The sequence below is a fragment of the Budorcas taxicolor genome, chromosome 14 (genome assembly GCF_023091745.1).
Source record: "Budorcas taxicolor isolate Tak-1 chromosome 14, Takin1.1, whole genome shotgun sequence".
Classification (NCBI taxonomy): domain Eukaryota; kingdom Metazoa; phylum Chordata; class Mammalia; order Artiodactyla; family Bovidae; genus Budorcas; species Budorcas taxicolor.
In genome coordinates this window covers 6,234,834-6,252,275 of record NC_068923.1, presented here as the reverse complement: position 1 = coordinate 6,252,275, position 17,442 = coordinate 6,234,834, and the positions used below count along the sequence as shown (strand labels likewise).

General features: G+C 39.8%; 1 protein-coding gene across 1 annotated transcript in view; it reads left to right on the top strand.

The window, feature by feature from the left end:
• Window positions 1-17,442, top strand: part of ADGRB3 (adhesion G protein-coupled receptor B3) — an 881,864-nt gene that overhangs the window by 356,436 nt on the left and 507,986 nt on the right. The window contains exons 5-6 of the mRNA XM_052651548.1: window positions 10,613-10,777; window positions 11,226-11,390. Of these exons, the coding sequence (XP_052507508.1) occupies window positions 10,613-10,777; window positions 11,226-11,390 (330 nt within the window). The remainder of the gene's footprint in view (window positions 1-10,612; window positions 10,778-11,225; window positions 11,391-17,442) is intronic.

Sequence of the window (17,442 nt, the reverse complement as noted above, 5' to 3'; positions counted from 1 at the left end):
AGGATTCCCTGGGTTATGTCTGTAATGGCACTGCAGATTCAACATGTTCCAGATAGACATTTTCATTTCAGGGCTATATGCCTGCTGACCTGTTCGAAAGTTCCTCTAACTCAGTTCAGTAACAGGTCCTACCATTTACCCCTGTCTGGGCTGTAGTCTAGTCCGCTAACATCTGCCACATTAATTCCTGGCCCTCTGCAGCCCAGTCTGCACAGATCCACAAAATAGAAGGGCTCAAATGTGAATGACGCCATGTCTCTTCACAACTATAAAGTCCTCTCGTGGCGTCTCAGCTTTTTGGTCCTGTACCTGCTGGACTCCCCAAGATCTGGCTTCTGTTGCCCTGAGGACCCACCTCCTGCTGTGTCTCCCTCTTCATGAGCCCCAAACTCATCTCTTTCCTGAAATGCACAAAGCCTTCCTGCCCTCAAGCCCTCCTTGGGTGGAGCCCTCCATGGAGCTCAGGTCTCTGGCTCCTCCTAGTGATGGGAACTCAGCTCTTCTGTGGTCATTTCGTCCTCATAACTCTTCCCGCTGAAACTGTTGTTTCTCCTTTGTTTCCTTGTTTACTGTCATCTGTCTCCACCACAGCCCCTCAGACTGTGGGTTCCAGGAGGGCAGAGCGTGGTGGGTCTTCATGCGCACAGTTGTCCATGAGTCTAGGAGAGCCAGGCCAATCACAGTGTGGATTCTCAGGACGGTGTCCGCAGCCTGCAAGACCAGTTTTGGAATGTCTGCATGCATGTTTACGTGCTAAGTCGCTTCAGTCCTGTCCGACTCTATGCGACCCCATGGACTGTAGTCCACCAGGCTTCTCTGTCCATAGGGTTCTGCAGGCAAAAATACTGGAGTACGTTCCCATTTCCTCCTCCAGGGGATCCACCCCATCCAGGGATTGAACCCAGGCCTCTATGTCTCCTGCATTGGCAGGTGGATTCTGGACCACGAGTGCCACCTGGGAAGCACATACTGGATTGTTTCAGTTCAATTCAGTTCAGTTCAGTTACTCAGTCGTGTCCAACTCTTTGCAACACCATTAATTTCAGCAAGCCAGGCCTCCCTGTCCATCACCAACTTCCGGAGTTCACCCAAACTCATGTGCATCAAATCGATGATGCCATCCAGCCATCTCATCCTCTGTTGTCCCCTTCTCCTCCTGCCCCCAATCCCTCCCAGCATCACAGTCTTTTCCAATGAGTCAACTCTTCGCATGAGGTGGCCACAGTATTGGAATTTCAGCTTCAGCATCAGTCCTTCCAATGAACACCCAGGACTGATCTCCTTTAGGATGGACTGATTGGCTCTCCTTACAGTCCAAGGGACTCACAAGAGTCTTCTCCAGCACCACAATTCAAAAGCATCAATTCTTCGGCACGCAGCTTTCTTCACAGTCCAACTCTCACATCCATACATGACCACTGGAAAAACCACAGCCTTGACTAGACAGAGCTTTGTTGGCAAAGTAATGTCTCTGCTTTTTAATATGCTATCTAGGTTGGTCATAACTTTTCTTCCAAAGAGTAAGCATCTTTTAATTTTGGCTGCATTCACCATCTGCAGTGATTTTAGAGCCCCAAAAAATGAAGTCTGACACTGTTTCCACTGTTTCCCCATCTATTTCCCATGAAATGATGGGACTGGATGCCATGATCTTCGTTTTCTGAATGTTGAGCTTTAAGCCAACTTTTTCAGTCTCCTCTTTCACTTTCATCAAGAGGCTTTTTAGTTCCTTGTCACTTTCTGCCATAAGGGTGGTGTCATCTGCCTATCTGAGGTTACTGATATTTCTCCCAGCAGTCTTGATTCCAGCTTGTGTTTCTTCCAGTCCAGCGTTTCTCATGATGTACTCTGCGTATAAGTTAAATAAGCAGGGGGACAATATACAGCCTTGATGGACTCCTTTTCCTATTTGGAACCAGTCTGTTGGATTGTTTGCATTTCCCCCAACCATCAGAAAGACTTTTCTGACAGAACGACAGATACTAATTAGCTTGCAATAGGCACAGATTTTGGAGAAGGAAATGGCAACCCACTCCAGTGTTCTTGCCTGGAGAATCCTGTGGACAGGGGAACCTGGTGGGCTGCTGTCCGTGGGGTTGCACAGAGTTGGATGTGACTGAAGCAACTTAGCAGCAACAGCAGCAAGCACAGATTTCTAGAAAGAAAGCTTCGAGGTGTTTTCAAACTCATGGGTTTGCAGAGTCTGGGTTCGCGCTACAAGTGTGCAGAACAGTCCCATCTGAGTAAGTGGAGATGGGGTGGGGAGTGCTTTGATAGTCTCTCTGGTCTGAACTCACCCGGGTGGAGAGCAAACCTAAATGCATCTGGGAGAGGCAGCTTCAGCACTGCTTTGGATTCTCCAGCAAGCATCAGATAAGAAGAAAAAAGTCTCTTCATGGCTTGTGTGGTACCTAGCTAAGTGGTTATGAAAAAGAAACCTAAGGTGTATTATATGATAATTGGTTTTCAAGGATCTCAACATTTATCCCTGAAGTGTAATGTACATGTCAGCTTGGGAAATGCTTAAATGTCCAAAACAGAGCTCTTAATTTCCACCTCTCAAAAACATCAACTTTTTTTTTTTTTTTAGTGAAATAACACTACCATTTCTGAAAGACGTTTCTTTTTTTCTTCTTGGTTCAGATATTTTCATGATATTGTGATACTCTTTTCTTAAAGTTTTATTGGAGTATAGTTGATTTAGTTTATTTCAGGTGTACAGCAAGTGATTCAGTTATATGTACATATATACCAATATTTTTTTCCGATTCTTCCCTCTTATCAGTTATTATGGTTGTTGTTTGGTCACTAAGTCATGTCCAACTCTTTTGTGACCCTATGAACTGTAACCTGCCAGGCTCCTCTGTCCATGGGATTTTCCAGGCAAGAATACTGAAGTAGGTTGCTATTTCCTACTCCAGGGCATCTTCCTGACCCAGAGAACTAACCTACATTGTGTCTCGTGTCTCCTGCATTGGCAGACAGATTCATACCACTGCGCCACCAGGGAAGTATAGTTCCATTTGCTCTGCAGTAGGTCTTTCTTGCTTATCTGTTTTATATATAATAGTGTGTATATCTTAATCCCAAACTCCTAATTTATCCTCTGCCCCCCACCCTTGTTGTTGTTCAGTCACTCAGTTGTGTCCAACTCTTTGTGACACCATGGACTGCAGCACACCAGACTTCCCTGTCCATCATCAACTCCTGGAGTTTACTCAAACTCATGTCCATTGAGTCGGTAATGCCATCCAACCATCTCATCCTGTCATCCCCTTCTCCTCCCACCTTCAATCTTTCCCAGCATCAAGGTCTTTTCCAATGAGTCAATTTTTTGCATCAAGTGGCCAAAGTATTGGTTTTCAGCTTCAGCATCAATCCTTCCAAAGAAATCCCAGGGCTGATCTCCTTCAGAATGGAGTGGTTGGATCTCCTTGCAGTCCAAGGGACTCTCAAGAGTCTTCTCCAACACCACAGTTCAAAAGCATCAATTCTTTGGTGCTCAGCTTTCTTTATAGTCCAACTCTCACATCTGTACATGACCACTGGAAAACCATAGCTTTGACTAGATGGACTTTTGTCAGCAAAGTCATGTCTCTGCTTTTTAACACACTGACTAGGTTTGCCATTGCTTTTCTTCCAAGGAGTTCGTGTCTTTAATGGCTGCAGTCACCATCTGCAGTGATTTTGGAGCCCAAGAAAATGAACAAAGTCTGTCGCTTTCCATTGTTTCCCCATCTATTTGCCATGACGTGATGGGACTGGATTCCGGATTCTATGATCTTCATTTTTTGAATGCTGAGTTTTAAGCCAGGCTTTTCACTCTTTTCTTTTACCTTCATTAAGAGATTCTTTAGTTCCTCTTTACTTTCTACCATAAGGGTGGTGTCATCTGCATATGTGAGGTTGTTGATGTTTCTCCTACCAATCTTGATTCCAACTTGTGCTTCACCCATCCTGGCATTTTGCATGATGTACTCTGCATATAAGTTAAATAAGCAGGGTGACAATATAAGCCTTTACGTATTTCTTTCCCAATTTTGAACCAGTCCACTGTTCCTTGTACAGTTGTAACTGTTGCTTCTTCACCTGCACACAGGTTTCGCAGGAGACAGGTAAAGTGGTCTGGTATTACTCTCTCGTTAAGAATTTTCCACAGTTTCTTGTGATCTACACAGTCAAAGACTTTAGCATTGTGAATGAAGCAGATTTTTTTTTTTTGAATTCTCTAGCTTTTTCGGTGATCCAACAGATGTTTGCAATTTGATCTCTGGTTCCTCTGCCTTTTCTAAATCCAGCTTGTGATCTATACAGTCAAAGACTTTAGCATTGTGAATGAAGCAGTTTTGTTGGTTTTTTTTTTTTTTGGAATTCTCTAGCTTTTTTGGTGATCCAGCTGATGTTTGCAGTTTAATCTATGGTTCCTCCACCTTTTTAAATCCAGCTTGTACATCTAGAAGTTCTCAGTTCATATACTGTTTAAGCCTAACTTAAAGGATTTTGAGCATTCCTTTGCTAGCCAGTGAAGTGGATGCAATTGTGCAGTAGTTTGAACATTCTTTGGCATTGCCCTTCTTTGGAATTGGAATGAAAAGTGACCTTTTCTGCCACCTTAGAACATAATCAATGATTTTTTTTTTTAAATTCCAAGATAACAAAATAAATGTTCCACACTTGACACTAAAAGAAATTCTTTCGTATACATATGATCAATTATCGAATCCTTCAAATTAAATTCCCATACCCCTCTCTTTCTGACTTCTCAATTTTCCATTTTCCCACTGGAAATGGAAATTTGACTTATCATACTATATAACACACTAAGGGAATACTGGTCTTTTCTTCTTTCTAAGAAAGTATGTAATCAGTTACTTTGTCATAGCCATTCTTTCATATTGGGCAGGGAATATTCACAAAAAGAGACTTCTAGTTCTCAGTGTAAAATAAAACATCAGAAACTTACACTTGATGCATTTTCATTATTATTTATTTTATGTAACTGATTTATAAACAAAACTTTCTGTATAAAGTATATGTTTTGCTGATGTTTATAGTGGTGTCAAAGTTCAAAATTCCCTCAATTTTACTCGTTCTTGAACTTTAGCCACAACATAAAATGTGTACTTTGACAGAAAGACTGAACTAATGTTACAAATGTATGGATTGAAAATGTTTAAAAAAATTTTAACAATGATTATGCTTACTCCTTGGAAGGAAAGTTATGACCAACCTAGACATCATATTGAAAAGCAGAGCCATTACTTTGCCAACAAAGGTCTGTCTAGTCAAAGCTATGGTTTTTCTAGTGGTCATTATGGATGTTAGAGTTGGACTGTGAAGAAAGCTGAGCACCGAAGAATTGATGCTTTTGAACTGTGGTGTTGGAGAAGACTCTTGAGAGTCGCTTGGACTGCAAGGAGACCCAACCAGTCTATTCTGAAGGAGATCAGCCCTGGTATTTCTTTGGAAGGAATGATGCTAAAGCTGAAACTCCAATACTTTGGCCACCTCATATGAAGAGTTAACTCATTGGAAAAGACTTTGATGCTGGGAGGGATTGGGGGCAGGAGGAGAAGGGGATGACAGAGGATGAGATGGCTGGATGGCATCACTGACTCGATGGACATGAGTCTGAGTGAACTCCGGGAGTTGGTGATGGACAGAGAGGCCTGGCGTGCTGCGATTCGTGGGGTCACAAAGAGTCAGACATGACTTAGCGACTGAACTGAATTGAACTGATGCAAAGTCTTCTTTCAAAAACAAATTCAACTGAGCAAAACACTTCACAAATAATCTGTTTTTCTAATATGTCTAATATGTCTTCAGCAAGATATTTTCTCTCCTCACCCATAATATAGCCCCCTGCTGAATTATCTACTCTTGAGTCTTACTCTATCTCACTCTTTCCTAAATTTACATCTTCCTAGCTGTAGACACTTACCCTCTTTTCTTTGTAGTGAGTGTACAAGTGTTACATTCCTAAAAACTACTAATCTTTTTACTTTAAAGCAGAATTCTTAAGGATATCACATATTCCTTTATTCTAGTCACTTAGCACTGAACTGATTGGTATCACTTAATTCATCTTTCTTTCTGTGTTGCTTTCTGAATGTTCTCAGTAACTTGAATACCTGTACAGTTTTAGGCCAAATAGGTGGTACCTACAGTGCAGGTATGAATCTTATTTTTTTTAAAACCTTTCTCCTCTGAATGCAAACTTAAAAAGTGTTATCTTAGAAAGGCAAACTTCTGAAATGGAAAACACACTCATCTTGAAAGCCAACATCTAGAGGAAATGGATTCACTAGACTTCTTTCTTGTCTGGCAAATGGATTATATAGTCAATAAGACTGTGTCAGGTGCTAAAAGTGAGATGCTTAATGACATGAATGGGATGATTAAATTGGCCTTTTATGATTTTTTTTTAATCACACAGTACCACTAGGTACATATTAAATAACTTTCTTTTTAAAAGCTCCCTGCACAATCTGAAATGAGGTTGAAAGTACTCATTCCTATTCTGCCAGGGTGGGTCTTCACAGAAGCATTAGTTTATAACTTTGGATTTATGAAATAGATGAAAAGCAATGGAATGACATTGGAAAAAAAGTGGACAGTAATATCCTGGTGCATTTTTAACACTTCTATGCTAGTTAATGCCTTGAGGTAAATATTTTGCCTGGTTCCTTTGCTCACTTTTCATTTGTGGCCTATGGGATTATACCTTCATGAATGCTTCTCCTTTGTCTAAACCATCCAAATCTTACCATACTAGTCTAACACAGTTATTCCTAGTAGGTGTGATGAGTTTCCTGAGTGTTTTTATTGTTGTGTTAAATTGGTATTACTTTTCATTTTTTATTTACTTATTTATGTAAATAGAGTAATTCTTTTGATGAGTTCTAAAAGATTTTTGAGGGGTTGGAATCAAATTCTAGTATTTCTTGTAACACCTATCACAGTGTCTGGTGACTGAAAGATTCTCAATAGTCATTTGAATTAGTGAATAAATAAATGCATCTCAGTTTGAACTTCTAAGGCTCAACCATCTGAATTCTATCCCAGCATGGACACCTGGGTGTCCCCTTGGCCCTCTCTCTGCTCAGGGCCCTTCCCTTGCTTCCCTGATCTCCCCAGGATGCCACCCTGGCAGGTTTCCTCCTCCAGCTCAGACCCTCCCCTGCTCTCCTGCTGCTCTTTCTCTGCCCTGCACCAGATACCATCCGAGTCCCATTGAAATCCTCCAATGGCTGCTTAACGATCGGAGCAAAGAGCTAAAATCCTTAACACGGCTGACAAAAAGTGTGAAATCTGGCCCCTGTCTCTTCCCTGACCTCCCTGGTAGTTATTCACCTGGCTGTCTGAGTGGTGCTCACAATGCCTCTCATTCGGTCCTGCCCAGTACCTCTGTATCTTCATGGAATAAGCACTTTCTTAGGGACTTCCTATTATCCTTTAAGTGTACTTGAAAACTTGCTTTGTCAGGGAAGGCTCCCAAGACCCTGCAAACTCTTGTCTCATTCTGTCTTGAAATCATCCTTTGCAGCAATGCTATAGAATTAATTTATTTGGCGTGTACCTAACTGTTTAACTTGTTCTAGGGAGTCCTTTTCTAAAATATGAGCTCTGTAATTATCGTTGTTTATTATATTCATTGCTACCTGTACCCATCTCCAAAATCAAGGTCTTGTCTTTTTAAGTGGTCAGTAAATATATTTGAAGAAATCAATCAATAAATGAAATAATAGATACATAAAAGTAAATAGAAATGAAGAATGAGGTAATAGTTGTTTGGAGGGTAATAACATCTAATTGGGTTCATTTAGAGTCTCTTGGTTAGCATTCATTTTCAAGGTTGGTTTCACCTTGTATAGGCACACCTCAGAAATATTACAGGTTCAGTTCAAGATCACCTCAATAAAGGGAATATCACAATAAAGTAAGTCATACCAATTTTTTGGTTCCCCAGTGCACATAAAAATTATGTTTACATTATACTGTAGTCTCTTAAGTGTGCAATAATAACATTATGTCTTAAAAGCAATGCACGTACCTTAATTTTAAAATACTTTATTGCTAAAAAATGCTAACCATCATCTGAGCCTTCAGGAAATTGTAATCTTTTTGCTGGTAGAGGGTCTTGCCCACATGTTGGTGGCTACTGACTGGTCAAGGTGGTTGTTGCTGAGGGCTCAAATGGAAGTGGCGATTTCTTAAAATGAGACAGAAAAGTTCCCACATTGGCTGATTCTTCATGAAACATTTCTCTGTGGCATGTAATCCTGTTTGATAGCATCTTGGCTATAATAGAACTACTTTCAAGATGGACGTCAGTCCTCTCAAACTTCCATTCTGCTTTAGCAACTACATTTATGTCATATTGTAAATCCTCTGTTGTCATTCAATAATCTTCACAGCATCTTCACCAGGAGTAGATTCCACTTCAAGAAACTTTCTTTACTTATCTACAACAACCGATTCCTCAACCCTTCAAGTTTTATCATGAAATTGCAGTAATTCAGTCACATCTTGGGAGAAGGAAATGGCAACCCACTCCAGTGTTCTTGCCTGGAGAATCTCAGGGATGGGGGAGCCTGGTGGGCTGCTGTCTATGGGGTCGCACAGAGTCAGACACAACTGAAGCGACTCAGCAGTAGCAGCAATAGTCACATCTTAATGCTCCCCATAAAATTCTAATTCTCTTGCTGTTTCCACATCTACAGTTACTTCCTCCACTTGTCTCGAACCCCTTCAAGTCAATGAAGATTGTAATCAGTTTCCTCTAAACTTCTGTTAGTGTTGTTATTTGGAGCACTTCCCCATGAATCATGAATATTCTTAATGGCGTCTAGAATGGTGAATCCTTTCCAAAAGGTTTCTTCTTCACTGCCCAGATCTATCAGAGGAATCACTATAGCTGGTGCCTGTAGGCTTACAAAATGTGTTTCTTAAATAATAGGACTTAAAGGTCAAAATATCTCCTTGATCTCCATCCATAAGAATGGACATTATGTTAGCGGGCATGAAAAAGCAACATTAGTCTCATTGTCTCCATCAGAGTTCTTGGGTGACCAAGTGCATTGTCAGTAAGCAGTAATGTTTTGAAAAAAATCTCTTTTCTGAGCAGTAGGTCAAGAGTGGGCTTAAAATATTCAGTAAACCATGTTGTAAACAGATGTCCTGTCATGCAGGCTTTGCTGTTCCATTAATAGAACACAGAGAGAGAAGATTTAGCATACTTTAAGGGCCCTAGGATTTTCAGAATAGTGAATGAGAACTGGCTTCAATTTAAAAGCTACATTAGCCCCTAGCAAGAGTGTCAGCATGTCCTTTGAAGTATTGAATCCGGGCATTTACTTCTCGTCTCCAAATATGAAAGTCTTAGCATCTTCTTCCAATCAAAGGCTGTTTGTATACAGTGAAAATCTGTTGTTTAGGGTAGCCACCCTCATGAATTATCTTAGCCACATCTTCTGGATAACTTGCTTCAGCTTCTACATCAGCACTTGATGCTGCACCTTGCACTTAGATGTTACGGACAGCTTCTTTACTTCAACTTCACAAGCCCGTCTCTGCCAGCTTCATACTTTTCATCTGCAGCTTCCTCACCTCTCTCAGCCCTCATAGAATGGAACGTAGTTTGGGCTTCCCTGGTGGCTCAGAGGGTAAAGCATCTGCCTGCAATGTGGGAGACCTGGGTTCAATCCCAGGGTGGGGAAGATTCCCCTGGAGAAGGAAATGGCAACCCACTCCAGTACCCTTGCCTGGAAAGTTCCATGGACAGAGGAGCCTGGTAGGCTACAGTCCATGGGGTCACAAAGAGTCAGACACGACCGGGAACTTCACTTCAGGGCCCTATTATGTCTGGATGAGACTTCTGCATATGGGAATGGTGTGGTTGGTTGGACCTTCTCTCCAGAACGGTCAAACTTTCTCTGTATAAGCAGGAAGTCTTTGTTCACGCCAGTGTGCACAAGAGTAGCACATTTATTTCCTTTAAAAGTTTCCTTTCCATCCACAACTTGGCTGACTGTCACGAGGTGTGACTTTTGGCCTGCCTCAGCTTTCAACATGCCTTCCTCACTAAGCTTATTAATTTCTGGGTTTTGATTTCAGGTGAGAAGTGTGTGACTCTTCCTTTCACTTGAACGCTTAGAGGCCTTTGTAGGGTTACAAATTGGCCTGATTTCATTACTGTTGGGTCTCAGGGAATAGGGAGGCCCAAAGAGAGGGAGAGAGATGAAGGATCAGCTGCCGGGTGCAGCAGTCAGAACACTTGCCGAACACCTGTTGAGTTCCCTGTCTCGTATTTGCCTGGTGCCCCAAGGCAATGACAACATTCACATCAAAGATCACTGATCATAGACCACCATAACAAATATAATAATCATAAAAAGGTTGAATTATTGTCAGAGTTACTAAAAATGTGGCACAGGAAGCAAATGTTGTTGGAAAAAGGGCACTGATACACTTGCTGTACACAAGGTCGCTAAAGAACTTTAATTTGTCATAAGTGCAGCATCTGAAAAGTGCAGTAAAGACCTGCGTCTACTTTGTGTACAGCCTTGTCTCCTGGAAACCTCCTCATACCATCTCTGCTTCTGCCTTGCAGTCGACGGACAGTGGCAGGAGTGGAGCTCCTGGAGCCAGTGCTCGGCGACCTGCTCGAATGGGACCCAGCAGAGGAGTCGGCTGTGCACTGCGGCTGCGCACGGGGGCTCGGAGTGCAGGGGGCCCTGGGCAGAGAGCAGAGAGTGTTACAACCCCGAGTGCACAGGTGAGGCCTGAGGATTGCATTTTAAGGATGCCTGCCATTAGGTTCTGTGACAGAGCCATGCAGGACAGTCATGGGATAAACCGATCGTTATACATTTCTACTCAATGAAGCCAATTGTACCAAAGCTCATTCTACTGTATGTTGTATTAAGAAGGCAACAAAATTCAGCAGCTTCTTAAATTAGATCATATTAATTCGATTATACTAAATATTGATGTAAATCGGTGAAGTCTAGAGCTGAACTTGTACTCTTTTAAAACTCAATGTCCATAGAAGCTTCTGTTCATCACAGTGCTCTAAATTTGGCCGGAAAGTCAAATATTTGTGTATACTTTATTCATGGTGTTGGATTAATAAAAACTGAACAGTCATAGTCCTCAGACTTTTGAATACCTGAAGCGCTGAGCACTGTACTCCGCTGTTGACTGTGGTGGCATGTTTCTTTCAGCCAATGGGCAGTGGAATCAATGGGGTCATTGGAGTGGCTGCTCCAGGTCCTGTGACGGAGGCTGGGAGAGAAGGATGAGGACCTGCCAGGGCGCGGCCATGACTGGGCAGCCTTGCGAAGGGACAGGCGAGGAAGTGCGGAGATGCAGTGAGCAGCGCTGTCCTGGTGAGTGCGCTCAGAGTGTCCCCGGGAGATGTGCTGGGCCCTCAAAAAAAAAAAGATGAAAAATATTGCCATTGGTTAAAGATAATGCTTCCTCAGTTAAAGTATTGCTGTTGATAAATGGTGATTCACTTCTTTCCCTAATGTATGAGGTTTCCTCTGTTTGTCATAGACTGTTTTCTGTATGTTTTTAAATTGTTTGCTGCAAAATGAGTAGGCATATTGAACAATAACATGGGTAGACAAGTTTGAAATTACTAATAGTTTGGGGTATCATTTTTGTAACTATCTTTACGAAATATTTGTTTACTGAGAGAACAAGTTGCCTTAGATTACTTTAGTAGAAAATAGATGTGCGAGAAAATACAAATATAAGGCTGAAACTCAGAAACTTAAATTTCACTGTGAATCCATCCTGATGTGTGACCTTGGACACCTCGGTTTACCTGCCCCATTCCCACTGCAAAAGGAAATCCCTGTGAGGAACTCACTTTAAAATGACAGCATCAGGTCTTAATTCATAGAGAAAGCCTGGAAGTATTGCTACATTAGAGGATTTTACACATAAGCATAGCATACGGGAAAGGTCAGAAATTGACCATATTATAAATCACATATATCTGAAAATTCATGTAGAACAGAGACTCTTTCCTATGAGTGTGTACATTTCATAAGATACTGTTAATACTCAACACTCAGTAAATAAGTGAAAATTAGGATTTTAGAATGATATCATTGGCAAAATTTTGTAAACATGATAGAAAAGCAAATAGCATGGAATTTTAAGATTTCATTGCTGTGTATTAAACTCTGAACTTAGAAATTTGAAGACCCAATTAGAGTTGATGTTGCCACTGTTAATTGTGGGCAAGCTCTCCAACTCAGGCTGTCTGGTCCTGCTGGGTGTGATGACTGCCCCTGTTTGAAATTCCTTTTCAGTTCAGACAACTATGGATTTCTGTCTCTTATCTAACATGAAAACTTCAGTTAAAAAAAAAAAAACTCAATGAATTCTAAGAGTTATCTGGGATCAAAACTTTGTATTTCTCCATATTGAGAATTCTAAAGACTTTTCATGGTTCAGAGATAATAGCAACAGAAACTAGACTCTGAGGGCAACAATAAGTCAGTTGTGTTCTTTTTAGAGCTTTAAAAAATCTAAAATTAGTTTTGTTCATTCTTAAAACCATATGAATCCTGAATGATAACTAACCAGCATGAAGGATTCTGTTAAGAAGGATATCTTCACCAATTAGCACTGTGAAATTTCTCCTGTGCTTCATAAAAATTAAGAAGCGTTAAACAAAGGCATTTATTTTGCCCAGGGAGAAATTTCACTGGAACAGTAAGCATAATTAAATAAGACCCTTTTTAATATTTGAAGTTATCTAAACTAGTCTGAGCATGCCAAGGTTCTTAACCAGTCCTTTAACACTGACTTTCATCCGCAAATACAGATATAAGATGGTGCTGCTTGCAACCAGATTTAAAAAGATTGCCACCTGCTGTTTGGAAAACATTTTACATATCTATTTACAAAAAAAAGATATTACACCTTGTTTGCTAGGCTTATTTGCTGTCTTTCGTGATTTCAGGGAGATTGAAAAATTATATGAAACTGTAAACACTTTCGATTATATAAATATATATTTTTGACATTAACCTTGATACTTTAATTTTTCTCTTTTCAAAACTGTGATTTAAATCATCTCCAAGTATGTAAATAACATTTTTTAATTAAATCATCTCCAAGTATGTAAATAACATTTTTTAATTAAAATGAATTATTGAGTTAGCTAAACAATTCACAAATTAATGCTTGTACAGGGGTAAAAAGATAATCATATGTACCAAGCTTTTGAAAATATATCCTGATCTTTCACCTTCACACAAATCAGACTGTCCGTTAACATGTAACTATTAATTTCAACAATACTTCTGCCTCTGTATAGAAATTTTATCAAAATAAAAGTAGGGTTCTTTCAATATATATCCTTTGACTTCTCCATGCACATCAATGTCATCTCCAGATTATTTTTTTCAAAAAGGCAGGGATAATAAATAACTTAGTTTTCCACAGTGGACTTGATTTATACGATATACTGGCTTTTCAACTCAGAGCAGTTGTTTCTCTATGGTCAGTATATATTCCTTTTATAATTAGGAGCATAGGTTTTCTAATTTCTTCCACTAGATTGCTCCTAATTTGCACACAGGCAATATAAATTGAGAAGACTTTCAAATTATCTTAACAGTTGCTAACTCATTTTTTCTTGTTTTGTCAAAGGTGAAGGTTTCTCTTGAAATAATATGCTTTTTCTAGAGCTATTTATAGTACTGTTCATTCTTAATTTTATTCGTCCTGCTGGAAACAAATAAATTAGTATTTATTTTTATGCTTCACTTAATTTGGATACAAAACAAATTAATCAAGTGTGCCAAGAGACCCTCTGTTGTCAAGAAACGAAAGTATAATATATGCACATCTTTGGGTAATTAATGAAAATAATGATTAATTATCTGGATTTAATCAAAAGCTCTTATCACATCTACTAAAAATGGAAAATATAAAATATTTTCCTAACAAGATTAGGATATTTCTTTCCTGGTAAATAGATCAAATAAAAGTATTAAAAAGAGCATCATCAATGTCCCTGTCTTCATAAGAAAGAGAATGAGAAAAATGTTATTTAAAAAACTACTGCTAGTCAAGAAATAAAGGAGCTACAGGGGAGATAGTTAAGTTGCCCAAATTTTAAATTGATCAAACTCACCAAATAATGATTTTATTGGTCTCAGTCTCGTTATATACCCAAGCTTTTGGCTTAAACTAGTGGAATAATTTTGTTATATTGCTATAATGTGAAAACACACTATTTTTAGTCTTTGTGTGGTTGGTTTTTCCACCCCCCCCCCCAATTTTCCCCTGGTTAATATCATTGAGAAAGCAGAGTTACTGGTGATTCGCCTATGTTAGCCTAGGCTTCCCAAGGCCTCTCTGCCCTGTTCCAGGGAAGGGCTTGCTCTTCCCAGAGCCCAGTTCTAGGATCCATGAATCTTTAGTCATTAGTTGCTAAATTGGAACCTGCCATGCACAGGCAGATGTTACACTTAATTTATATATAAAATGTTCTTCTTGGAGTCACCATTGCTTTGTCTACAAATGATGAGCAAAGCCTGCAAGTGGAATGTGCTGAGAATATCTTTATAACAGCAACTTAAACAGAGATGGAGCAGTTATTGTGATTCTGAACTCTAGATATTCAGAGCCACTTATTTGGTTTCTGAGTAACTTTCTTTTAGTAGGAAGAAAACATCACTGCGCTTGCATTTTTTGAGCTTTTATCTTCTCTGAGTGCCTCTCTGAATTGTCCAGAGCTGTGCTCCTCAAACTTTAGTTGACAAATCCCTTTTAAAATTGCATCCAGCATGATACAGGATACTCCGGGCTGGTGCACTGGGATGACCCAGAGGAATGTTATGGGGAGGGAGGTGGGAGGGGGGCTCAGGATGGGGAACACACGTACACCCGTAGCAGACTTATGTCAATATATGGCAAAACCAATACAATATTGTAAAGTAATTAGACTCCAATTAAAATAAATACATTTATATTAAAACAAAAAAAGAAATTCTTAAATGCATCAAGAAACACTTAGGAATAAACCTGACCTAGGAGGTGAAAAAATATGCTAAGAACTATAAAATATTAATAAAGGAAACTGAAGATGATTCACAGAAATGGAAAGATATCTCATGCTCTTAGACTAGAAGAATTAATATTGTTAAATGACCATACTACCCAAAGCAATCTATAGATTTAGTGCATTCCTATCAAATTACCATGGCATTTTTTCACAGAACTAGAGCAAATAATCCTAAAATGTATATGGGACTTTAAAAGACCCAGAATTGCCAAAGCACTCCTGAGGAAAAATTTAAAACCAGGTGGCATAACCCTCCCAGAATTCAGATAATACTACAAGTCCACAGTAATCAAAACAACATGATATAGACACAGAAACAGACATATGCATCAATGGAACAGAACCGTAGAGCCTGGAAATAAACCCCTACACCTATGGACAACTAGTATTCAACAACGGAGGCAAGGGCTTAATTTCAAAAATGTTCAAACAGCTCATACAACTCAGTAACAGAAAAATACAACCCAATCAAAAAATGAGCAGAAGAATTAAATAGACATTTCTCCAAAGAAGACATACAGATGGCCAACAGGCATATGACAAGATGCTCAACATCACTAATTATTAGAGAAATGCAAATCAAAACTACAATGAGATACCACCTTACACCAGTCAAAATGGCCATAGTTAAAAATTCTATTACTACAAATAACAAATGGTGGAGAGGGTGTGAAGAAGAGAGAACCCTTCCACATTGTTGGTAGGAATGTAAATTGGTGCATCCACTGTGGAAAACAGTACAGAGGCTCCTCAAAACAAATAAAAATAGAGCTACCACATAATCTAGCAATCCCAGTCCTGTGCATATATCCAAACAAAGCTATAATTCAAAAAGATACGTGCACCTCAAACTTTAGTGGACAGAATAATCACCCAGAGAGCTTGTTAAGATGGAGATTGGTTCTGATTCAGTAGGTCTGGTCCAGGCCTGGGAATCTGCATTTTAACAAGCTCCCAGGAGTTGGTGGTAACGCTGCAGATGACCCAATAGGTTTCACTGGCCTTGAGTATAAGTAAGTAAATATAAATGACAAAACTAGCAAAGAATGGAAAATGGTTCTCACCCTCAGCCACACTGCTGCAAGTTGCAAAATCACCTTCATAAGATTACAGGATTTTATTGTATTCACACTTCAAAAGTAAGGAGGCTGATTCATGTCAATGTATGGCAAAACCAATACAGTATTGTAAAGCAAAATAAAGTAAAAATAAAAATTAAAAAAAAATAAGTAAGGAGGTATTATTTCTGAAATCTGCTCATAACAAAAATACAGGTGGTGCATTTCACGTTCCCTTACCCAACTCTTGTTTCAACCAAAATAAAATAGAAACGTAGCGCAATTAGCCAGCTGTTGTGGACGAGGAAGAATGGTTTAGGCAGGGCACTTGGTTGTACAGTCCTGGTGCAGGAAGAACTGGGGTGTCACTGGAACCCATTTGAGGTGAAGTCGTGTGCCTCAAGGACACATATCCTCTGTAGCAGAGGTGCTTTTTCATTGCCTGTCCCCATGCTTGGAGCTACTCTGCAGACACACACAGCTGTGTCATATCTGGAGCAGGGAATTGTCAGGAAGGAGGATGGAGTCTGCACTCATATCGACTTACAGTCTCCTCCATTCCCAGGGGGAGGACTGGGGATTAATTAATCACTATCAATACAAATATTGTGCCTTTGTTAGAGACAAGTTTAACAAGTTAAAAAGTCAGACTTCTAAGTCGTGTAGGCTGAAAGAGCTGTTTGATGGACTGAGATCTACTACCTCCTCACAGAGCGATTTCTCTCGCCCTTCTTTTCCCCATGATCATAGAGACGAAAATAACTGCAGCCGCTTTGAAGGTTGTTATGACAGTTATTTGAATTAAAAATATTTAATGCGCTTGGAAGACTACTTGATTCATAGGAGTGTGTAAATATTGCTGTTGTGACGGTGTATCAGCTTGAGACTGATAATAGTCATTCTCCATATAAGGAAGGCTCTTAAGAAACATATTTGATAAATACCCCTCTTCTTCCCTCAGACCTTAGCAGCACCATGAAGTCTTCATATGTGTTGGTTCCACTGCTGAATTAGAGCAGTGTGAGCACAGAGGCAGAATCGATCTCATTTTACCCTGCATCCCCAGCACAGGGGGCTCCTGAAACATTAGAATTAGAGAAGTGCCAGCAAGTCAGATTTGAATTTTTTATTCTGTTTTCTGCATGCTGCTCTACAGTGTAGAATCAATTTCTCTTTAATGCTGAAATTCTAGCATAAGTGGGGAAAACTAATTTTCCACATCAAATTGATTTAAGTCCTGTATAATTTTTGCTATTTTTAAGAGACAGAAAATCAGTTTGAATAGACAGA